The sequence below is a fragment of the Nyctereutes procyonoides genome, unplaced genomic scaffold, assembly GCF_905146905.1.
Source record: "Nyctereutes procyonoides isolate TBG_1078 unplaced genomic scaffold, NYPRO_anot_genome, whole genome shotgun sequence".
Classification (NCBI taxonomy): domain Eukaryota; kingdom Metazoa; phylum Chordata; class Mammalia; order Carnivora; family Canidae; genus Nyctereutes; species Nyctereutes procyonoides.
In genome coordinates this window covers 3891030-3912761 of record NW_026575036.1, presented here as the reverse complement: position 1 = coordinate 3912761, position 21732 = coordinate 3891030, and the positions used below count along the sequence as shown (strand labels likewise).

Sequence of the window (21732 nt, the reverse complement as noted above, 5' to 3'; positions counted from 1 at the left end):
TACACTAAATTATTATAAAATTATACCTAGTTTCATAAGAGATTAAATAGACATGCATAGAAGCTAAAATATTAAGCAGAAAAATCCTTCAAATGGCTTTAGCAGACTCGATGTTACAAGTTTTACATGTTTATACTTTTCCATGACATAGGACTACTTCTTTGGATGTTTCTCCTATAACCAGAGGCTATTAAACCCTTTGAGAAAGGTTTACAAATGTGTTCATTCTTTTAATCAAGAACAAAAGTATCTTATACTTCATCTCTGACATTTAAAAGGTAGTATTACTATAATATATAATTGATTTTCAACTTATTACTTTCTAGGAAATCATAGGACTTTTCAATATCTGTTTTATCAGATGTGGAAGCTTCAGTATACAGCAAATGACAATACTGTTTTGAAGTCTGTATGCATTTCCTTCCTCACGGCCAAAAATTGGTGGGTGAATGGGTTGGAAGGCTAAGAAGAAATTCATCCTACCCATATATCCCTTTAATAAAGTATAAATAAGCGAATTCTCAAAGGGTCAATAGGAGATCATAATGTTGCTTCAATGACTGTATGGGCTCATGCTCGACACTAATGACACCAATCAAACTGATTAATGAGTGGCTCAAAATAAGTGGTAATGGCAGATGACACATACAAAACTCTTCATAGCTGACCTTTGGGCTGTGGGCCTCAAGTTTCAGCTGCATGAGCTGTGCTAACGTGTGCTCCCGGACACTACTCAGTTCGGCCTGCTGCCGTCTCAGCTTTATGAGCAGCAGCGTAAGCTCCTCTGGCTGAAGGAGTACAATTTAAGAATCCAAACAGTGGAAAACAGATTAATTGTTGTCTTAAGTGACAGATATTAAACCAAGATTTCTTGGCAAGTTTCCTCTTATGGTTGACATCAAACATAGTGCCTAGGCACTATGATGATAGGTCCTACATAAATGCATAGATATCTAGAGAAATAGAAGGAACAGTGTTACTTTAAAAGATACAGCAAAACAACAGTATATTAAGGCAGTTTCTCAGAACTCATGAGAGAATATTTAAATATTAGGTATAAAAAAGCACAATACCAGAAAACCATTATAAAGGTTTGAACATAAGAGCTATTAAAAATGATTATTAAAAGATATTTTAAAATGACCCCTAAGACTTTTACAGCAATACAACAATATCTATATATGCAACACTCTATTTTAGAGAACAGAAGGTAAATAAAAAGATTTAAAATTCATACAAAACTTGGAACAGTATCTTCATATCATTAAACTCAGTACCTGGGATCTATTAATTGCTTCCCAGTTATATTTTTAAATGTCACTGTTAGTGCGTTCACAAGATATTTTAAATGACCAAAAGATCAATTTTTATTTTTTAAGGGAAAAAAAAAGATAGTATTTAATACAAATGGAAAGGTTCCATGACTTCATAAACCTTCCTCCCACACTCTGGGGAAGGCAGAGAAACTTCTGGTTCCTGATTGGCTACTATGATCCGTAAAGGGAATAAATTTTCAAAGGTAGATAAAATTCCTTAACGGATCAAGCTGATATATTTTTCTTTGTTAGAAATGCAATAAAGTATGGTCATTGGCAGTCTTATAGGTCATAAAATATTTGGTGGTTTGTTATGATTAAAAACTGCAGATGGGCCAGAGGGGAGACTTTCATCCCGTCAGGGCTTCAGGGTGCTTTAAAAACTTCGAGGCCAAAAAGTGATCCTGAGATTGATTTGTCTTGCCTGCACTACAGTGTTAACACTAGTTATCTTCTGTTCTGTTCATTTGCTGTTGCTGTTTGTTTTCTATGCAACTTTTTTAAGGGACAGAAATAATTTTTAATTGTTACCTAAAATTACATTAATTTTAGATGAAAAAAAATGTCAGAAGTAAACCATAGTTACTATGGGATTCTTGAGATAAAGCCATCTACACAGATGAGACAACAGTCTTTTATATTAAAGAGTCAAAGAACTTGTATGTGTGTGACTTAAGAAATTTCATAACAAGGAAAGAATAGCTGCTTTTGCCCTGATGCCAACCACATCTGGTGACCTTGTGACTATGGGACAGTCTGTCTTATGACTACCATATCAAGCTCTTGTACCACCATTATCAAGGGTGGTAATAAGGGATTTAGTTATTCTAAAATTCAGGGTGATATTTGAAAGAAATATCAAAAGCAATCTTGAGAGACTCTGGTTTATTATTTCCTGAGTTAAAAAGAAAGAGATTTTCAAAAGGACAAAAGGTTCCAGTAAGTTTCCTATATACTTAACTTTTGAGGCAAAATAAAAACAGGCACATTTTGACCCACACAAAAGGAGGCGATAAGTGAATTTTATCCTAAATATCCACTAGAGGGAGCAAGGCAGAAGATTAAAAATTCATGACACTTAGCATTATTTTATGATATAGGTCTGTTTCTTTGAGATCAATAATATTTAAAAATTACAACACTTAAAAGTTTTTAGTTTTAATCAAGCAATATTTATAACCTTTAATAAATAAGCTTCCAGTAGTTTAAAGCCAGACTATCTTCTTCAGGTCTAAGCATGTAAAAGATAAAAGATGAAATAAAAAAATGTCTGCAAAATACATACGACATGAATTTGTTTTGATTCCTTCAGGAAGAGAATTTTAAATGAGGAACAACCATCTAGGTCCTCAAATTACATCTTCATAGGACCTGAGACTATCTACTAGTATTAACCACAGATAAAAGAATTCCATTAAAATAAAATGAAGTAATGAAAAGTCATCTTTTCTCTTTAATGTGAAGAGTAATAGTGTCCTGGTGATATAACTCCTTCCCAATTTGAACATCATACCGATGATGAAACGATGACGGTAGGTACTTGCTAACACCTAGTGTATTATTATAGTTTCTCTCTGCATAAATAATATAAATCAGATTTTTTCCCCCTTGAAGTAGTAATCTTTACAAAACTTCATGGGAGAAACTTAATGGGCCTGTAGTGTGAATACACATGGTTGATTGCTTGCTGGGTTTGTTCCACTAATCAACTTCTCCAACTTCTGTTTTAAGAAAGGGGAATTAACATCCAGTGAAGTAAAGAAACCCACCGAGGTTATACAGCAAACTTTGAAAATATAATCTTATATTTAGGAATTCAGACATTTAGGGAGACATATCCAGTTAGACAATGAAATGGTTACACGAACCCAAATTCTTCTGATGAGCATCTCTTCCACAAAAGCAGCATGGTTTTTCTTTGGGAGGAACCTCTCTCAAAAATTCAAACTCAAAAGCTCTGTCAGATATGTGCTATCATGTAGCACATATATAAAACATGATATGATAAATAAAAATACTGAACTCACCGTTTTGCCTTGGAGGCTCTGGGGACTAATAGACTGTAAAGTTAGGCCAGCTGGCATCGACCTCCTGTCAGGCACATAGACATGCTAGGAAAATAAAGGTACAATATAAATTCTGTGGTCCATGTCAACGATGAGAAATCTTAGGGCTTCATTATAAAATATCATTAAAATTTGTTATTATTGCTTATGACAGTAGATATTAAAAGTTGCTTGCGAAGTGGTATCTGAAACTGTATCAATGAACTTTTTATACTCTGTTACATTAACACCTATTGGTTTATAGACATCCCTGGGAGATATTGTGAGTTCAGTTTCTGACTACTACAATTAAGTGAATATTACAATAAAACAAGCCAAATGAAATTTCTGGTTTCCCAGTGCATGTTAAAGTTATTTATACTATGCTGCTGTCTATTAAGTATGAAATAGATTATGTCTAAAAAATGTGTATGCCTTAATTTAAAGATACTTTATTGCAAAAAATGCTAACCATCATCTGAGCTTTCCATGATTGTAATCACTGATCACATATCACCACAACAAATAGTAATAAAATGGTTTGAAATATTGTGAGAATTGCTAAAATGTGACACAAACATGAAGCGAGCAAATGCTGTGGGAAAAATGGTACTGATAGACCTGCTCAACCCAGGGTCGTACAAACCTTCAATTTGTAAACAAAACAAAACAAAACAACAACAACAAAAAACGGTATCTGCAAAGTGCAACAGAACAAGGTATGCTTGTGTTTATGCTTTAAATGGATTTTTTACTCATTTTTTTCTGTAATATCAAACCCTGGTCATGTGGAAAATACTGGTTCATTGAGATGTTGACACATATCAATATACAATATCAGTAACACACAATTGTTAATACCATCACTGATCTTGAAGCACTGGAAAGCTGTCAAGCTCACAGTGGCAGATACAAGATTTCCAAAATTCTAATTTTTACTTGAAAGCTCAAAGTTGTCATCAGTGACAAATACTGTTAGTTGTTTTCTTGGAAGTGACAGGATAACAGGTCACTTTGAGAAGTGTCTGCCAAATACCATGTCTGAACAACTGTAGTTTGTCTGTCATTCGTTCTTTCAAATAAAAATAGTGTTTCGTGAAAAAAGGAGCTAGTTCAGCTTGCAACTCAATCACACAAATCTTTTTTCTGTGAGTCAACCCTAATATTAGTTAGCAGTTTGGTATGTAAGAGAAATGCTTTAAGCATATTTCCCATTTCATCACATAGAATATTAAAAGGATATATAATGAAAGGTCAAGATTGAATAAAATTATCTTTTACTGCTTCATCAAAGGGATTTTTAAGTGAAACTGCTACTTTTATTTTTATTGCAAGTCTGTGGCACAGGAGCATACAATGACGGCCACCTTAGTTTGGAGCCACTCCCTTGATATATACTAAGGTGCCAATACCCACCATTGCTTTGGTGCTATTAGAAAATGGTAACACAGGGGATTGGATTCCTAGGTGACTCAGCAGTTTACTGCCTGCTTTCGGCCCAGGGCATGATCCTGGAGTCCCAGGATCGAGTCCCAGGATCGAGTCCTGCATCAGGCTCCCTGAATGGAGCCTGCTTCTCTTTCTGCCGGTGTCTCTGCCTCTCTCTCTCTCTCTGTCTCTCTCATGAATAAATAAATAAAATCTTAAAAAAAAAATGGTAACACAATGAACAATACCTTATTATTGCTATTATAAAAATAGTTTTGAGCTCATTTACAGACTTTCTGAAAGGGAATGGGAACCCTGAGGGATCCACGGACTTTGGAAATAACTAACCTCATCAAGGACAATGACAGGATAGTTTGAAAGAAAATTTTGGTAATGTTTAAGAAGTTTTTTGGGAAAAGAAGCAGCAGACAATTAGCTGACTGGGAACTAGAGTACACATTCGTTTTATATTTGTTGTTGAAACAGATGCTAAATTTTGGCCAAGAATATGAAAAATAGGAGAACACTTCAATTACACACTAATAAATTGTATTAGAGATTAGTCATGAATATTTTTACTATTTATTTTACTCTATGTATTTGAGAGAGAGAGAGAGAAAGGGAAGGAGGGAGAGAGTGCGAGTGCATGTGCACACACAGGGGGAGAGCCAAGCAGACTCCCTGCTGAGCATGGAGCCACACACAACACTCAATCTCCCCACCCTGGGATCGGTGACCTAAGCTGAAATCAAGATTCAGATGCTTAACCAACTGAGCTAGCCAGGCGCGCTAGTGTAATGATTTTTTAACGAACATGATTTAGCCTTTGGATGTACAAAGTGACAAAACACTGAACTTTGTTACCATGGAGTTCAAAGTGAGCCTTTTTTGGGCAAGCCAACCCAAAGCTTCCTTCAAAAAAAAAAGACAACCAACTCAATTGACTTATTCATTTCTAACTAATGCTTATTTATGGAAAGTCAAACACATATAGCTTTATGCAATGTTATAATTAAAGGATTCAGTCTGTCACAAGAATAAGAAAAGGTACATTTTAAAATGGTATAATGCAAAAAATTCTTTAGAATTAAAAAGAAAATGACAGAAAAATTCCTTTCATTTTAGGTTAGACATTAAAGAACTGGCTGCATATAGGGTGACTGATCAAAACAACTGCTTTAGTTTTATAAAAAGCTAACTAACACAAAGCACCTGAATTCACTCCAAATAATCTACTAAGCAATGCTTAAACCAATTGCATGTACGAATTAAAACATAATCTCTATGTATATCTTAATTTTTAAAAAGTATGTAGACCAGTAAACATTGTTATTCTAATATTAAACTGGGCATCTAAGGAGATATTTCAATAAGCCATATATGCAGCTGCTCAGAAGACGAGGTTAGCATTTTTATCTTAGCAAAGAGCAGGATGAGCCTGATACAAGAATACAGATATGCTGGAAGACAGCAGGTGTAGAATTTAAGTGTGTGAAGAGCCAATAAAAATGCAAGTGGTCTTAACCTACACAGAAAGCTGATCTATCCAGCATAGAAGGCATAAAGCATCTGCTCAAAATCACTATTTCTGTGCTCCTGAAGGACCATGCATTGCAAGGTGAGGTTTTTATATGTGAGATTCTGACACTGCAGATTATTCTTCCTTTTTATTTTACTTTATTTTTTAAAGATTTTATTTATTTATTCATGAGAGAGAGAGAGAGGCAGAGACACAGACAGAGGGAGAAGCAGGCTCCACGCAGGGAGCCCAGATGCCAGACTTGATCCCGGGACTCCAGGATCACGCCCTGCCCCAAAGGCAGGTGCTAAACCGCTGAACCACCTAGGGATCCCCTCTTCCTTAATTTTTAAAACAAAACAGCTGCCTTGCTTAACCTCCTCCCTATGTTCTTATCTTCTATATTTAAAGAAGGAATAGTACAGACAGAAATGAAACACAGCACCCATAGAGAGGTGGTTACCACAAGGTTGGCAGAACTTATCTTACCTTAGGGTGATGGGCCCTGTGCCTGCGGTCTATCGTCACATCTCCTCTCTGAATTGGTGAAGATACCTCTGATCTGTATGTCCGCTGAGGGGAATATCCCTGATAAGCAGCTATTGACCCGTGGGAAGGTGATGTGGGAATAGAGTGCATTGTCTGATCAGAAATATTAACCATTGTTTTAGGACTGGTCAAAGTACTGTGGCGAGGGAGGGTGCTCTGCTTATTATAAAACTGACGCTGCTGCCACTCGTAGAGCTGCCACATCGTGTCATCTCTCATTGATCTCCGTTTCTCTTCTGCTCCAGTTCCTAATGTTTTGTCATGAGTGGAAGGGGTTACACTGCAGATACTTTCAGGCCTGGTCTTGCTGTTTCTTGGGAGTGTTCTATAACCTTCTGGATAGCGAGCCATAACCTGGGCTCTGTGGCTTGGCATATTTCTCGGTAATGTTTGGTAAGAAATTACTCTAAAATAAAAAAAAATAATAATTGAAATGTAAAAATGAAGAAGTTGTTTTCCAGATTTTAAATAGAGTACATTCTGGTAAGTAAAATATATACTGGGACTTTTAAAAAGTTGATCAAAATATTACACAGGATATAAAATACTAATGATCAGATTTTAACCTTTTAATGAAATTCAGTTTGATGAATTTACTACATTAAGTAAAAAACATCTTTGTTATTTACATAAAAGACTATTAATTCCATGAAATGTACAGTTTGGTTAAAAAAAGGAAAATTACTTATTAGTAAGAATGTTCAAGATCTAATCTCAAGTCTCCATATCTTGCTTTGATATAAACAGACCCCTAGAATCTTTTCATACATCTCACCAGAGCAGCTAAGTGAGATTTCTGTGTAGGGATGGAATACTGAGGAGTCTGACTTGTGCATGAAGACAGTAAGTAAACTATTGCAGGTGTGCGTGACTCTCTATTGTGATGTTTCCTTCAGAAAGCATGACTATTTCTAGGAAGAAGCACATCAGTACACTTGTGGTTGGATGAGAAAATTCCCCTTGATAAGTTTTCTTTTTTTTTTTTTTGATAAGTTTTCTTAATTTGGAAAATAAATAAGACTTGAAGTTAAAGCTCAAAATTGAACCATTTAAAGACAAAATACTTAAACATGACAATATTTAGATGTACAACTGCAAATCTTGGGAATTTTACATGTTTCTAGCATAGAAATGAATATTCCACCTTCGTATAAACATTTGTGGGAGGCTTTTTAAAGCAATCTAAAAGTTCCTCATGTATATTAAGCATCTAAAATAAAGTTCCTTTAAAATGCTGTATTTTTGGATATGGATACATATGGCATATTACTAAGCACATATTATTTCAGTTTCCTAAAATGAAAGAATAAAATAGAATTTTAGTTTACATTTTTTTTTTAAAAAAGACACTGTGATAAAAACACTGCTTTAAATTTATCAAAATGATCCTTTAGATAACCTCATGCTTGGCCAGATACATTATATAAAAAGGATTTTCAAAAAAGTCAATTAAAAATTCTAAATAAAGTTAGAATTTGTGTAGCTTGTGTCCCCCATCTTCAGAAATTGGCAAAAGGTATAACTACAATTCAAATTATAAATGCAAACATAACCCTTTAAATAGTGATCACAATAAAATCGACTTTAAGAACTCATGATCCTGCGATCAAGAGTTGCAGGCTCTACTGACTGAGCCAGAAATTTCTCATATTCTCTTATTTTTTTTTTTAAGATTTTATTTATTTATTCATGCGAGACACACAGAGAGAGTCAGAGACACAGGCAGAGGGAGAAGCAGACTCTCCACAGGAAGCCTGATGCATGACTCGATCCCAGGACCTCAGGATCACGACCTGAGCCAAAGGCAGATGCTCAACCACTGAGCCACCAGGCATCCCTCCTCATATCATTTTAATATCTGGGTTAAAAGAAGGGTCAGTAAGTCTACTAGAAGTAGAATGAAGTCTTTCACTTCCTTAAGTAGCATTCTTTTCATTAGGTCAATGATTCCCAGACTTTTGCAATTAATGAAAAAGGAAAATAATCCTTCTATTCGAAAAAATTTCCCCCAAACCAAAACAATTATTAAAAAAAACCTTTTCATCTGTAATGATTTAATTAAAAATAAAATATATTCCCCAAATTAGGAAGGGAATAATCTTAAATGTGCTACTAGAGCCCTTCACATGCTACCCATATATGGCAAAGTGAAATTATTGGAGATTTGGGTTTTCTCATCTTTGATTTTTTTTTTTTTTGAGAGAGAGAGAGAGAGAGATTGAGAGAGAGAATGAGCACGGTGGGGAGGAGCAGAGGGAGAAGGAGAAGCAGGTTCCCCACTGAGCAGGGAGCCCGATGCTGGGCTAGATCCCAGGACCTTGGGATCATGACCTGAGCCAAAGGCAGAGAGGCTTTGCCACCCAGGTGCCCCTATGATTTGATCACAAAGCTATATTAAGGTTCTAAACCCCGTGTCTTATTTTGTATTTGAAATATTTCCAATTCCTTCAACCATTCCTGCTACACTAAATTTCCTTCATCGTGCTGGTTGTTATTCAGTTTTGCAAAATCTTCACCTATAACAGACTTGCTCAAAACTGAACACCATGCCATACTCCACCCCTACCTACAATCCCCATAAGAACTGCTGCAGCAAGGCTAACCAATGGATGCCTTTGGGCCTGGGGTGAAGGAGAAATTTACCTGGTACTCTGATATAATCAGTATAAAGGTTCACTCCTTTGCTGCTTTCTCACCACAAATATCACCCCCCCCCCCTTTTTCCCTCTGCTTGGTCTTCCTTCTTATCCCCACCTTCTCTACTAACACTAGAGCTAGAAACTGGAAAAAGTCCAGAGTTGGTAACCCCATGGCTATCTGCTTAGGAAGCACGTCAATCACAGAAATAGATTCCATCCTAGAAATTCTGTCCTATTTCTAACGTCATTTACCCCAATATACCTTGATTTGGTCATTCACAAATTCAAGAACTATTATAGAAAGCTTAATATGCAAAAGGCTCTGTACTAAGTACTGAACATCATCACAGAAGCATATATGCTGATATTAACTTTATATCCAGTTTGGAAATAAGAAAAAGATTATTTATAAACATATAAGCAAGGGAGCAAGGGACATACATTGTTAATCTAAAACACAATAAAAACTGCCTAATAACTAATGTTTAAATTCCATTTCAGAAAAATCTATAGCACCAAACACCTCCATCAGTGAGTGCCCTGAAGCATTCACAATATGTGAGCTGGGCCCTCTTGTAGAGACGTATATGGAACTTGAGCCGTTAACATATCATATGATCATTAACAGTAGGCTAATTAAGGATTACAAAGTTAAAAAGGCGCGTCTGCCATTTTGAAACCGCTTTTAAAGATTTTTAATAGAAAGTTAGGTTGTTATCAACTAAAGTTCTTTTTTAGCCCATATACTTTCTAGCATTTTGAAACCTGTTTTTCAAAAACTAGTTTCCTTCAGCGGTTTGCCCCAAAGAAATTCAAATTAAGCAACGTGTGATTTACTTTTAAGTGAGAGCTTAAGAAATGAACACTGTGAGCTCCTTCATCAGGTTTGGTGCTCCATTCACCAGCACCTGCCTGTCAAACACCATGAAAACCCTGTCCCTGTGATTCTGCCACACAGAACAATGGCTTAAGGCACCCTGCATCCTAACAGTGCCTGCCACTCACAAAGAAGCTTTAAAGCGCTGTTCACAGATGCAGATCTACTATTTGACTAAATATTAAATGTCCTTTCTTCTATCAGAACTTTAATAATAAAAGCAAGCCTTTCATAAAGTTTTACAAAATGAATTATACTATGAATAACCTTTCTGCTGCTTTCCACCAATAAAAATGATTTCATTATAAAACATCACAACTACTTTTTAAGTATGAAGTTCATATAATAGTGTAGATGATGTGTCTCCAATGATCCAAAGTAGACTCCGGCCAGTGAATCCAAAGTAGAAGGGGAGAAAAACACAGAGAGAATCTTAGCTCAAAATAACCTTCAGAAGCTATAGGTCTGCATTCAAAAGAAAAAACTCACACAGAAAGCCTTTATATATGTTAATTATACCCAGTAAAAGACCGGAAAGTTCTTGGAAACTAATACTTATGCTCAACAATTTAAAAAAACCTACATTCCAGACATCTGTTGAACCTCTAACTATACAGTTTCAACTGTAAGAAAGTATGAAATCATTGAGGAAAGTGATTTCACTAAGAAGTGAGATCTAATTTGCTGGGTAGAGATTCAGCACGTATTATGGCTGGAATTTTTATTACGGTTTCCCTGAAAAATGGTTACCTTAAGTACTATGGAACATCCGTTCGTTCACTCCCTACCCGTCCCCCTCCCAGAATGAACTCTGGCTTCTCTTCGGCCAGAAATAGCAAATCTGTCTCACAATTCTCCCTTTGGAAAATCAGAAAAGTGAGTGCTGAGGATGGAGAAGAAGAAAATGAAAGTGAGCAACACATTGCGGGTGTGTTTTTGCAGTGTTGGTTGAGATAACAAAAGATGAGGCCAGGGGATCCCTGGGTGGCGCAGCGGTTTGGCGCCTGCCTTTGGCCCAGGGCGCGATCCTGGAGACCCGGGATCAAATCCCACGTCGGGTTCCCGGTGCATAGAGCCTGCTTCTCCCTCTGCCTGCATTGCCTCTCTCTCTCTCTCCTCTCTGTGCATTCTCATGAATAAATAAATAAAATCTTAAAAACAAAACAAAACAAAAAAAACAAAAGATGAGGCCAAGTGCACCCCGGCCTTTGAGCTGCTCCTGAAAGGAGACTTTGGCTGACAGCTGCATATGTCAGCCACGCCAACTGAGCAAAGGAAGAATGTTCCTATACCTCAGAAGTTTCACTGTTAAGTTCATCTTCGTTTAACTGAAACACAGTAGTGTCATTGTTTTGTGGTTTACTACTACTGAGAGGTAAGAGTCACAAAATAACTCTTAAGGTAATTCTTCCATCTGCAAGTACATTAAAGTATTTTTAAAATTTGCAGCACCAAATTCCTGCCTAAGGACAGAACCCTGTTTCTTAACGGTGTGTGCCTGCTTTTTCTCCATCTCCTCCGGCCTTTATTTTTCATCTCCTTTGCAGGCCACCCCAACTCTGTTTTTCTCTTAAATGTAAACATCCTTTCAGGTTTACCTTTAAATTCTTTATTTTATCCAGCCTCCAGATGAATGAATTTGTCTACTCTTATGAATTTACTTTTGATATAATGATGGTGCCCCAAACCTTATTCAAAGTCCAGTCATTTATCATCTTCCCTTTTCCCAATCTTCTTTAAATGGTTAAAGGCACCAGACAACCTTTGATGACCAGGCCTAAAGGCAGTATGTCATTCTTGATTTTCCCCTCTCACTCAAACTAGACTGAGACTAGTTTGCAATCAAGCACATCCAAGCTCTCAACTAACCTTGTCAATCCTCCTTAAATACATCCCCTTCCTCTCCTCATTTTACTTTAACAGCTTTTGAACTTTCTCTAATTCATTCTCCAGAATCTGCAGCTGGAGTGACCTTTCTGAACCACCAATATGAACACATCTCTTCTGGCTTATCTCTTCAGCCTTGTTTCTCCTGCATTATTACAGCCAATGTACCTAAGCAATACTGGATTTCTCTGGATTCCTTTTCCTCTCCATATCAACTCTGCAGTTTTGCTTATCTAAACCAAGATAAGCATGCCACCCTTTATATTTCAGCTTGTATTTCACTTCCTGCAGAATGATTTTCCTGGGCCTATAGGTTGTGTTGGTTGTCCCTATTCTTGTTCGCATCATGTTCTTCCTTCATTTTGCACAGTATACTGCACTTATTTAACTTTCTCCTCTACTGGGTAAGGACATCTTTGAGAAATCTGGACAGAACAAAGGGAGACAGAGAAAAAACACTCAGGTCTGGTTACCATGAAGAAGAGAGAAAGGAAGCTACAATCTCTAAAAGCACAGTTTAATATTTTTCAATAGGTGTCTCAGAAACCAATCTCCACTGACATAGTGTGAAAGAAATCTGGGTCTGGGTTCAGAGCACAAAACAAAAAGACACTTACCCCCTGGTTTCTTCTTCGTGACCCCTCCCCTTCTGGATTTTAATCCACTGTTCCAACTGTTGCATTGAATTTGTCCTTTGAATGACTCGATCAGCCTCTGCATGTAAGGGCCCTGTATTTGGGTGATTTCCACCTCTAAGATCTGCCAGGCTAACATTGACTATTTTGTTCTCTGAACTATTCACATTGACTGGCCTATAGTGTCCAGCCTGAGCTGGGCATGTTGACCCACTCTCATATTCAGATGGCAGAGAATTCAACTTTACACTATTAATTTTTGTTAAAGGTCTATCTTGACCATCCTTCTGAAATCCATATTTTTCAGCTTCTAATGCCTTTTTTTCTTCAGTTTTGCTTATTTCCTTGTTTTTCTGGTTATTCTGGACCTCTGGTTTAATTAGCACTCTATGGTTGGGAAAGTTATTGATTTCTTTAGTTGGTGCATTTTCAGATGTAATCTTGTCCACTCTGGAATCAGAAAGGAAAATCATAGTAAAAAAGATGAAATAATGCACATACTATTACTTGGATTCAATCTAGGAAAAATGTAAAATTACCCTCGACTTTACAAATAAATTGAAAGAGTCACAGAGGACAAGCCTGTATAAATCCCTAATGTGGTGATAGGAAAATTCAAGCACAACATCAGAATGCATAAATAGGAGGGGGAGAAGGGGAGAAAACATAAAATATACGGGGTATAAAGCACTGGAAGATAAAAAGTAAGGAGTGTCCCCATTAGAAATCTGGAAATAAAGCAAATTAGGACTGCCCTTTAACAGTAAAAATCACAAAATCCACACTTAAAGGACCACCGCAACTAGTCATTTCAAATAAACAATGTGGCTTCCAGGCAGAAGGGTTAATTCATCTTGAGACAAGCATGAGTCTGGTGGTGGAAATAGCCATGTGATCACTGTCTAAGATCTGAACCATATGACTAACTAGCATGTTTGTATTCAAGAGGATCTGACTTGGGCTCTTGCAGCCAGACTTTCTGTGTTCAGCCTGCAGCTCTACGTCTTACCAGCTGTGTCTTTGGACAAGGTGTGGAAATTTATTGTGCCTCAATCTCCTCTTCGGTAGATGGGGATAAGTGTAGCACCAGGGTTATAGGATTGTGTGAGGATCAGAAGAGTATAACAATGGCTGCCCAAGACTTTATTACAATTATCATTCTATCGTATTAAGCAATTTTGGATTAGAATCTGGCATTTCGCACCCATCTCCCCGCTGGAAGAATGTGCTTCTTTACAGTACGTGTTTGGGCCACCAGACAGTTTTATTGCTCACCATTCCAGTTGTTATATCTAGGTCTTTTTGATGAGAATCAGCTTCTCTGAGACCAATCACTTCCAGACTCTGACAAGACCAAGCTGAGTAACTGAACCTGCATGAAATTGCCTCATGCCTTGTAGGGAGGCCTTTTAGGAACTAGCCAATCTTCCACATTTCAATATATAATGATGCTCCAACTGGATCCTCATATGGTACTGCTGCCAGTGTTAGTGATGAGCAAGAAATACATAACCCACACATATACAGCTATAGATAGACTTCTGTCCCCAATTTTTTTCTTTGCCCAAAATTTTTAAACTTAGTTACCTCTAGTTAATCTAGAGCTATTATTTTAAATTAGAACAGCATTGCTCTTTCATCTTCATTTTTCCAAAGACTTATTTAAGAAATGAAATAAAATTTAAAAAAAAAGACATATATACTGACTTTTCAAATGGGAATAAATGAATTTAGGAGAAACGAACTATCAAGTTAAAACCTATATGCTTTATCTTGTAGGTGATATGCCCTGATAAATATATGTAAGTATTCTGGCTATACAGGGAAGAGTATTTGCTTAAAACTAAGTTTTAAGAGTGTTTAAGAGTGTTTGCTTAAAACTAAGCAAATAAAACCTCCCTATATATAAAATATTATAATAATTAAGTTCCTTCAGTCTGAAATATTAAGTGAGGCCAAAAATGCCAACAGCAAGAAGTAGAAGAAAAGACAATTTCTACAGGATAATTGTGACTGACATCAAGCTGGGCACATGGGTGGTCTTCAATAATTTTTGGCTGAGTAATCATATCAACAAAACCTGCTAAAAATTGTTACAGGCACATACTCAACTAATAGGCTGTCAGAAATCCAACCAAAATACTATTATTTTTATCACTCGAAATGATGAGTAATTATCAGTTTTTAGAGTGAAAAATATAAGTAAAAATAAAACTTAAAATTCTCAGAATTTCAGTTAAGAACATACAATATGAGATTATCTCAAAATCAAATATTTAAATTATGATACTGATTTCTTTATTCTAAAGAGTTTCTTGAAAATTTTTCTCTAAGGTTAAAATTATCTTAAGATTTTTAATTAACTGTTTTCACCCACACATTTTCCCTACCTATAAGTGCTAATCGTTTTGTCTTTATGTCCATTTGGGTAATTTTTTTTAAAAAGTAAACTCTACACCCATACATGGGGCTCAAACTCATGACCCTGAGATCAAGATTCCAATGCTCTGCTGACTCAGCCAGCCAGGGAACCCCAACTTGGGTAATCTTCACACATGAAATTCCAAAAGCAAATAAGCTTTCAACTTGGAATATGCAAAGGGTTGAGGTCTGCCTGTCTTTCTCTCTTTCTTTCTTTCTTTCTTTCTTTCTTTCTTTCTTTCTTTCTTTCTTTCTTTTCTTTCTTTCTTTCTTCTTTTCTCTCTTTCTTTTTTAAATAGGTGTCCTAGTGTTTAATCTGGGTCTTTCTTTCTTTTCTCTCCTTGCTTTTTCCTAGCTGTAATGACTAGTGATGGGTTAAGTGGATTTGGATTTGATACTGAAAAAAATTAAACACAAATATATTTACATAGCATCAACTTCAGTCTTTTAACCAACAAATCAAGACTTAATAGGTACAGTAATCGACCAAAACTAAAGATTTATATTGTAACAGTCCCCTAATTCCCTGAGAGGAGAGAAAAAAACTACCAGACCTGCAAGCAAGCATCTTCCTTGTATAAAATGTATGCTCAACTGCTGCTGACTGGAAAAGAACTTAAGTGGGTCACAAATCTTTCTTCAAATTACAGGAATACAATTCTTTACTTTTTTTTTTTAAAGATTTTATTTATTTATTCACGAGAGACACAGAGAGACAGAGTGCGGCAGAGATACAGGCAGAGGGAGAAGCACAGGCTCCATGCAGAGAGCCTGATGTGGGACTCTTGCCCTGAGCCAGAGGCAGACGCTTAACTGCTGAGCCACCCACGCATGCCAGAATATAATCTTTTTAAAGCACATTATTCAGCTGCTATTTAAGTAGTTTTATAAACAGATTTCCTCTCACTAGTTCCTAATATAGTTGATTATTAAAATGATTCAGATGTTCAAGCCGAGAAAAAGAAATCACAGATCAATTTTAATATCACATTATCAAGGAATCGGAGTACTGAAGTTTCAGAAGAAAGAAAGTAGAATTCATCAAGTCATAGACATATTTAGAAATAATCTAAATGCCTGATGAGTTATTTTCTGGAGACATTCACTGTAAAACCATCAGAATTAACCAGGAGATGCTGAAGAAATGAAACCCATCAAATTTTTTTATTTCTATTTATTATACTCCAAAAACATACAACATAATATAAAAGCACAATAAAACTAACTTCATGAATATAAATTCTCTTCTAAGGTTTATGCCTTAAAACACGACCTTGTGTAGGTTTAAGAAACAATTAAAAATGTACTTACCGGAAATTAAAGGTAATTCTGTAAGAAGAAAGAATATTCAGTTTGAATGTTAGGATTCTGGATTCACCTCAGTACACTGATAGGTGAAAATGAATAAAGAGGAAATGTGGAATAAAAATGCAAGTGGTATCTCAAATTAACTAAAGGTGTATTAATTTATACAGAACACGAATTAATCCTTGCTTTCTGAGGAAGAAATGATTTCATATCATGACTAATAAAATGATATGTACTATGATAACGATATACACTTGCAGGCCATGGAATAAAATGTAAGTGGAAATCACCATTATTTTCCCTACAAGCCTTTACCTTTTCACAGGTTCTGTCTGTACTAGGGCAGCATCTAACATGGCTTTCATCCACAATTCCATCTCCTTTCCTGTATCAGTGCAGAAATAATAGGTCCTCATGTTTGGATGAGCTGCCTGATTGAAAACAACAGGATCATTGTAAACAGACACACACAGGATCTGTAAAAGAAAAAGAAAGACAGTTAAGTGGTTCCCTACATAGATCATTACTATCAACTTTCAGAAGAAAACTGACTTGTCTTATATACAGTTACAGAAGTGAGTGACTTAAAATATAATTCAATCTTGAAAAAATAGAAATATTAAAATGTCCTCCCAACATTGCCGTTTCCCTTTAAAAATTAAAAGGAGGAAGAAAAAACATATATAGGAAGGAAAGGAGGTAAGAAATGAAGTACCTTGTCATGCTTCCTCACCACACTTCCACGTACACATCCCTAGCAATTTCCATTTGCTACAATTCACACTTCTTTATTCAAGAATGATCCATAAAAACAGAACTATCACACAAGTCAGCAAATCATCCACTTCTTATTCAAAGAAGAAAACACCAATTCAAAGAGACATATGCATAGGTGGCTCAGTCAGTTAAGTATCGGACTATTGGTTTTGGCTTGGGTTGTGATCTCAGGGTCATGGGATCGAGCCTTGTGTTTAGCACCGTGCTGGGTATGGAGCCTGCTTGGGATTTTTTCTCTTCCTCTTCCCTATGCCCCTGCTTGTATATGTGTGCACACACACTCTCTCAAACAGATAAATAGTTAAAGACAAAACAAAGCAAAACAAAAAACAAAGAGATATATGCACCCCCATTGCAGCATTATTTATCATAGCCAAGATATGGAAGCAACCTAAGTGTCCACTGATAGATGAGTGGATGAAGCAGATATGTGGTAGACACACACATTGGAATATTACTCAGTCATAAATATATACAATCTTGCAATGACGGGGGAAGACCTGGAGGGTAGTATGCCAAGTGTTAGAAGTCTGACAGAGAAAGACAAATACTGTATGGCTATACTTTTATGTGGAACCTAAAAAACAAAACAAATGAACAAACTAAATAAAACAGGAATAAACTCAAAGATACAGGGAACAAACTTTTTATTATAAGGTGCGGAGGAATTGGAGGGTAGGCAAAAAAGGTAAAGAGGATTAAAAGGTACAAACTTTCAGTTATAACATAACTAAATCATAGTTACTAAATCATATTATACAGCATAGGGAATATAGTCAATAATATTGTAATAACTTTATAGTTATTACAGATAACTAGACTTATTGTGCAGATCATTTCATAATATATAAAGACATCAAATCACTATGATATACACTTGACACTAACTGTATGTCAACTATACTTCAATAAAAAAAAGAATGTTCCACAGCAACCAGTGACGAAATTAATAGAACTGTACATGTCAGACATTTTCCCTTTGTGTTAACAATTTCTTTAGTCTTCAAAAGGTGTTGCTGTTACAGCATTTTATTTAATCCTCATAGACATACACACAGAAATAAAAGATTAATAAATGGCCCAAAATGGTATTTTCCCTTAGCTTTTCTTTTTTTTTAAAAGATTTAATTTATTTATTCATAAGACACACACACACACACACACACACACACACACACACACGTACAGGCAGAGACAGAGACAGAGACACAGTCAGAGGGAGCAGGCTCCATGCAGGGAACCCGATGTGGGAATCGATCCCGGGACTCCAGGATCACACTCTGTGCCAAAGGCAGGCGCTAAACCGCTGAGCCACCCAGGGATCTCCTTCTCTTAGCTTTTCATCTTAAGTTTCAGAGTTAAAATGTAAATATTCTGGGTTTGAATAAGGCCTATGTGAGTGGTAAATGGGTTTTTATCCTTATAATAGTTCAATCTGCTTCTGTTCTTGAGGAAAGGAAGAAAAATGAAATAAAGGCGCCACTGAGGGACTGCTCTCCAATGTGTGAGCACCAAGAGCTCAGCTTAACGAGTGGGCTGACAGGGCAAAGGAGAACAGCAGTAGGAGCTACATCAAAGTAGAAAAAAAGGCCAAGGTAGAGAATTCTGTGGAGGATACATTAATTTCCACATAAAAATGCTGGTGACAGTTTCCTATCATGCACTAAAAGACAAGGAAAAACAAAGGCTATTTTGGCATACAATGAGGTAAAGGAAAGAGTAAATCTGCTAAATATAAAAAGAAGAGAGGAATAAATTTGGAGTCACACACTCTACTCTGAAATCTTGACTATCTGCTTTATTTACAATGTCAAATTAGCTTTTTCAAATTTTTTTTCAGAAAGAATCAAGACAGAAGTCAATTCAGTGAACACTGTGATCTAAATAACTACATAACCAGACCTTGCTAGAGATATAAAACTATCCATGGAAACACTTTAGAAGAAACGGCTCAAATGCTATATGTTGTTAAAATGATTAAAGCCACCAGAGTGTCCCTGGACTGCCTGAATCAGGTTTTGGAGAAATGAATGAAAAGACCACTGTCCATATTTGTGATTAAGGAAGGAACATGGGTCTAAGTCCTAAGAAGATCAAGGTACAGCCATGAGTCCTTTGCTAACAAGGCACAACCATGCTTGCTAGCTGTCAAATGGAAATACTAGATGATGATCAAGTCTGCTACCTAACTTTAGGTTTACAATCATCCATGAAGTTTCTACTCACCATTGTATAAGCAGTAGCCTCAAATGTCAAAAGCAGCTCATAAATTTGGAGGAAACATTGCAAAAGAGAAAATTTGAGAGAGAAATTACTATTCTTACTATACATAAAATAAAATTAGCATCAAGCCAAATAATTACAGAGAAAATATGCCCAACATGCATGATCACTGTTATTGTGACTTCAACACTCTAATATTTAAAAGTCTAAGAACCCAGCAAAATGTCCTATGAAGAGCACAAATTCAATAAACTTTTGCCAAATTAATGAGTAGACAGACAAAAAAATTGAAATCATGATCAAATAACAGTATCATATAGTTTTACATGTGAAAGTAATTTTTATCAAGTTATTGTTTTAAGTTATCAGTATTAAATTCTGTTATAGCATCTTAAAATGCTTAATTCTGTTTCTCTTGTTCACACTGTTAATAAAACCTGTTGAAATTCCATGCCATTCCCTTATCCACAGTGTCTGTTCAGACATCACCTTCTCATTGAGGCCATCCATCACTCCCACCACCACTATAACTGCTGCTTTCTTCTCCATAACTAATAATGCAACTTGTTAATTAGCAAAAGTTGTAAATCAGCTGCAGTCCTGAGTATTTTTTTAAAAAGTGGAAGGGAATTAAAAGCAGAGTCAATTTTATAGTGGTGTAAACATTTTCACTGTTAAATTACAGCATGTGTTACCCTTACTTTCCCTTCAAACAAAATTTTACACCAACCCCTTCGGAGTTCTTAATTTAAAACTAACTTAAAAAATAGGTAACCTCTGAAATTTATTTTAGCCACAGTCATAAAGCAAAGAATGCAGTAAGGTTTTTGAAAACAAAAATAACCAAGTTATCATCAAAGTAGCCTTTCACCAGTGTAACAGAAGCAGGTGGGTATTGTTAGTCGGGGGGGGGAGGGGGCCCTCAGGTCTGCTTGGATTTAATAACAGTTTTAACGTCTTAATGTCAATATTATCTCAAAAATACCTGATATTCATGATGTACTTAGACCCAAGAACATCTCTGCAAATATTCTCTACGATCGTTAAGTGTGCATGTTAAAAACCACAGTTGTTGTCTCTTACAGTACTCTTCCTTCAAATTTATTGTGAAAAAATTCAAACCTGCATAATAATCTTTAAAGAATTGTACAGTAATCACCAGAACACCCATGCTACATTTACCAGTTATTAGCATTTTCACATATTTGCTTTATTTGAAGTACAGACATAAAGACATTTGGCCTTTAGATGTTTCCTAATTAAATGGGATATTCTTCTATTCAATCTTAAGACTATTAACTAATATATATTAAATATAAATATGCCCACTGATAAATAAGTTTTTATAATAATCTATGTATGGGTCAATATCCATTTTTTACATTAATGCAAGATTCAAATACAGAATTAAAAAAATATGACTATTTCCTTACCTTAAAAGCATATTTGCGATTTATGTGATCTTCAGAGGTAAGCATAGCTATCTGAAAACTAGGTAATAGTATGCTTCCCAGGATACCCTCTTCTTTCTCATCTAAGAGATAATTGAACATCTGATTAGAATTCTAAATGTTGTCATGAAGCAGAATAAATTTTCTCAAAATGTATTTTGACCAAATCAAAAGTTTCTTCTCATATAAAGAACTGTACTCATGTGTTGTTTAGATAGTTCTTTACAAGGTTTTAATGGAAATACTAAATAGCACCAGCATATATATTTCTTCATTTTCAATAAGCTTCTCTATCCTTTGCAAATCAGATATGGTTCTCTCACACATCAGAAAAATGTCAATTAGACATAAAAACAGCTTATATTTGTTTGGCATACATACCACACTCTACAAAACCCTGACATGTGATTCACTGAAAATATATTAGCATATAAGTAACAACATAGAAACCTTACAAAATCAATCCACTCACATTTCTAGTAGGAGTTAAATGCCCAACCATTTCAGGCCAAGACAAATGCTTAGTTCACTTGCTCACGCCCTCTAGTCTGCTTCAAATGTCTCATTTTATAAAGCCTACCTTAACCTCTGTATTTTTAACTGCTTCCCATCCTAACCCATCACAGAGCCCTCATTTCTCTTCTTTTGGAACTTTAC

General features: G+C 35.8%; 1 protein-coding gene across 9 annotated transcripts in view; it reads right to left on the bottom strand.

Moving 5' to 3' along the window:
* Positions 1-21732, bottom strand: part of PLEKHA5 (pleckstrin homology domain containing A5) — a 241028-nt gene that overhangs the window by 68883 nt on the left and 150413 nt on the right. For 8 of the 9 annotated variants that reach the window (XM_055318807.1, XM_055318808.1, XM_055318809.1 and 5 more), the window contains 5 exons: positions 21058-21158; positions 16940-17055; positions 12878-13345; positions 6798-7263; positions 3344-3427 (listed from right to left, as the gene is read on the bottom strand). In XM_055318807.1, coding sequence (XP_055174782.1) covers positions 3344-3427; positions 6798-7263; positions 12878-13345; positions 16940-17055; positions 21058-21158 — 1235 coding nt within the window. Of the gene's footprint in view, positions 1-668; positions 789-3343; positions 3428-6797; positions 7264-12877; positions 13346-16939; positions 17056-21057; positions 21159-21732 lie in introns of all 9 variants that reach the window. The other variant, XM_055318819.1, reaches the window with a different exon arrangement.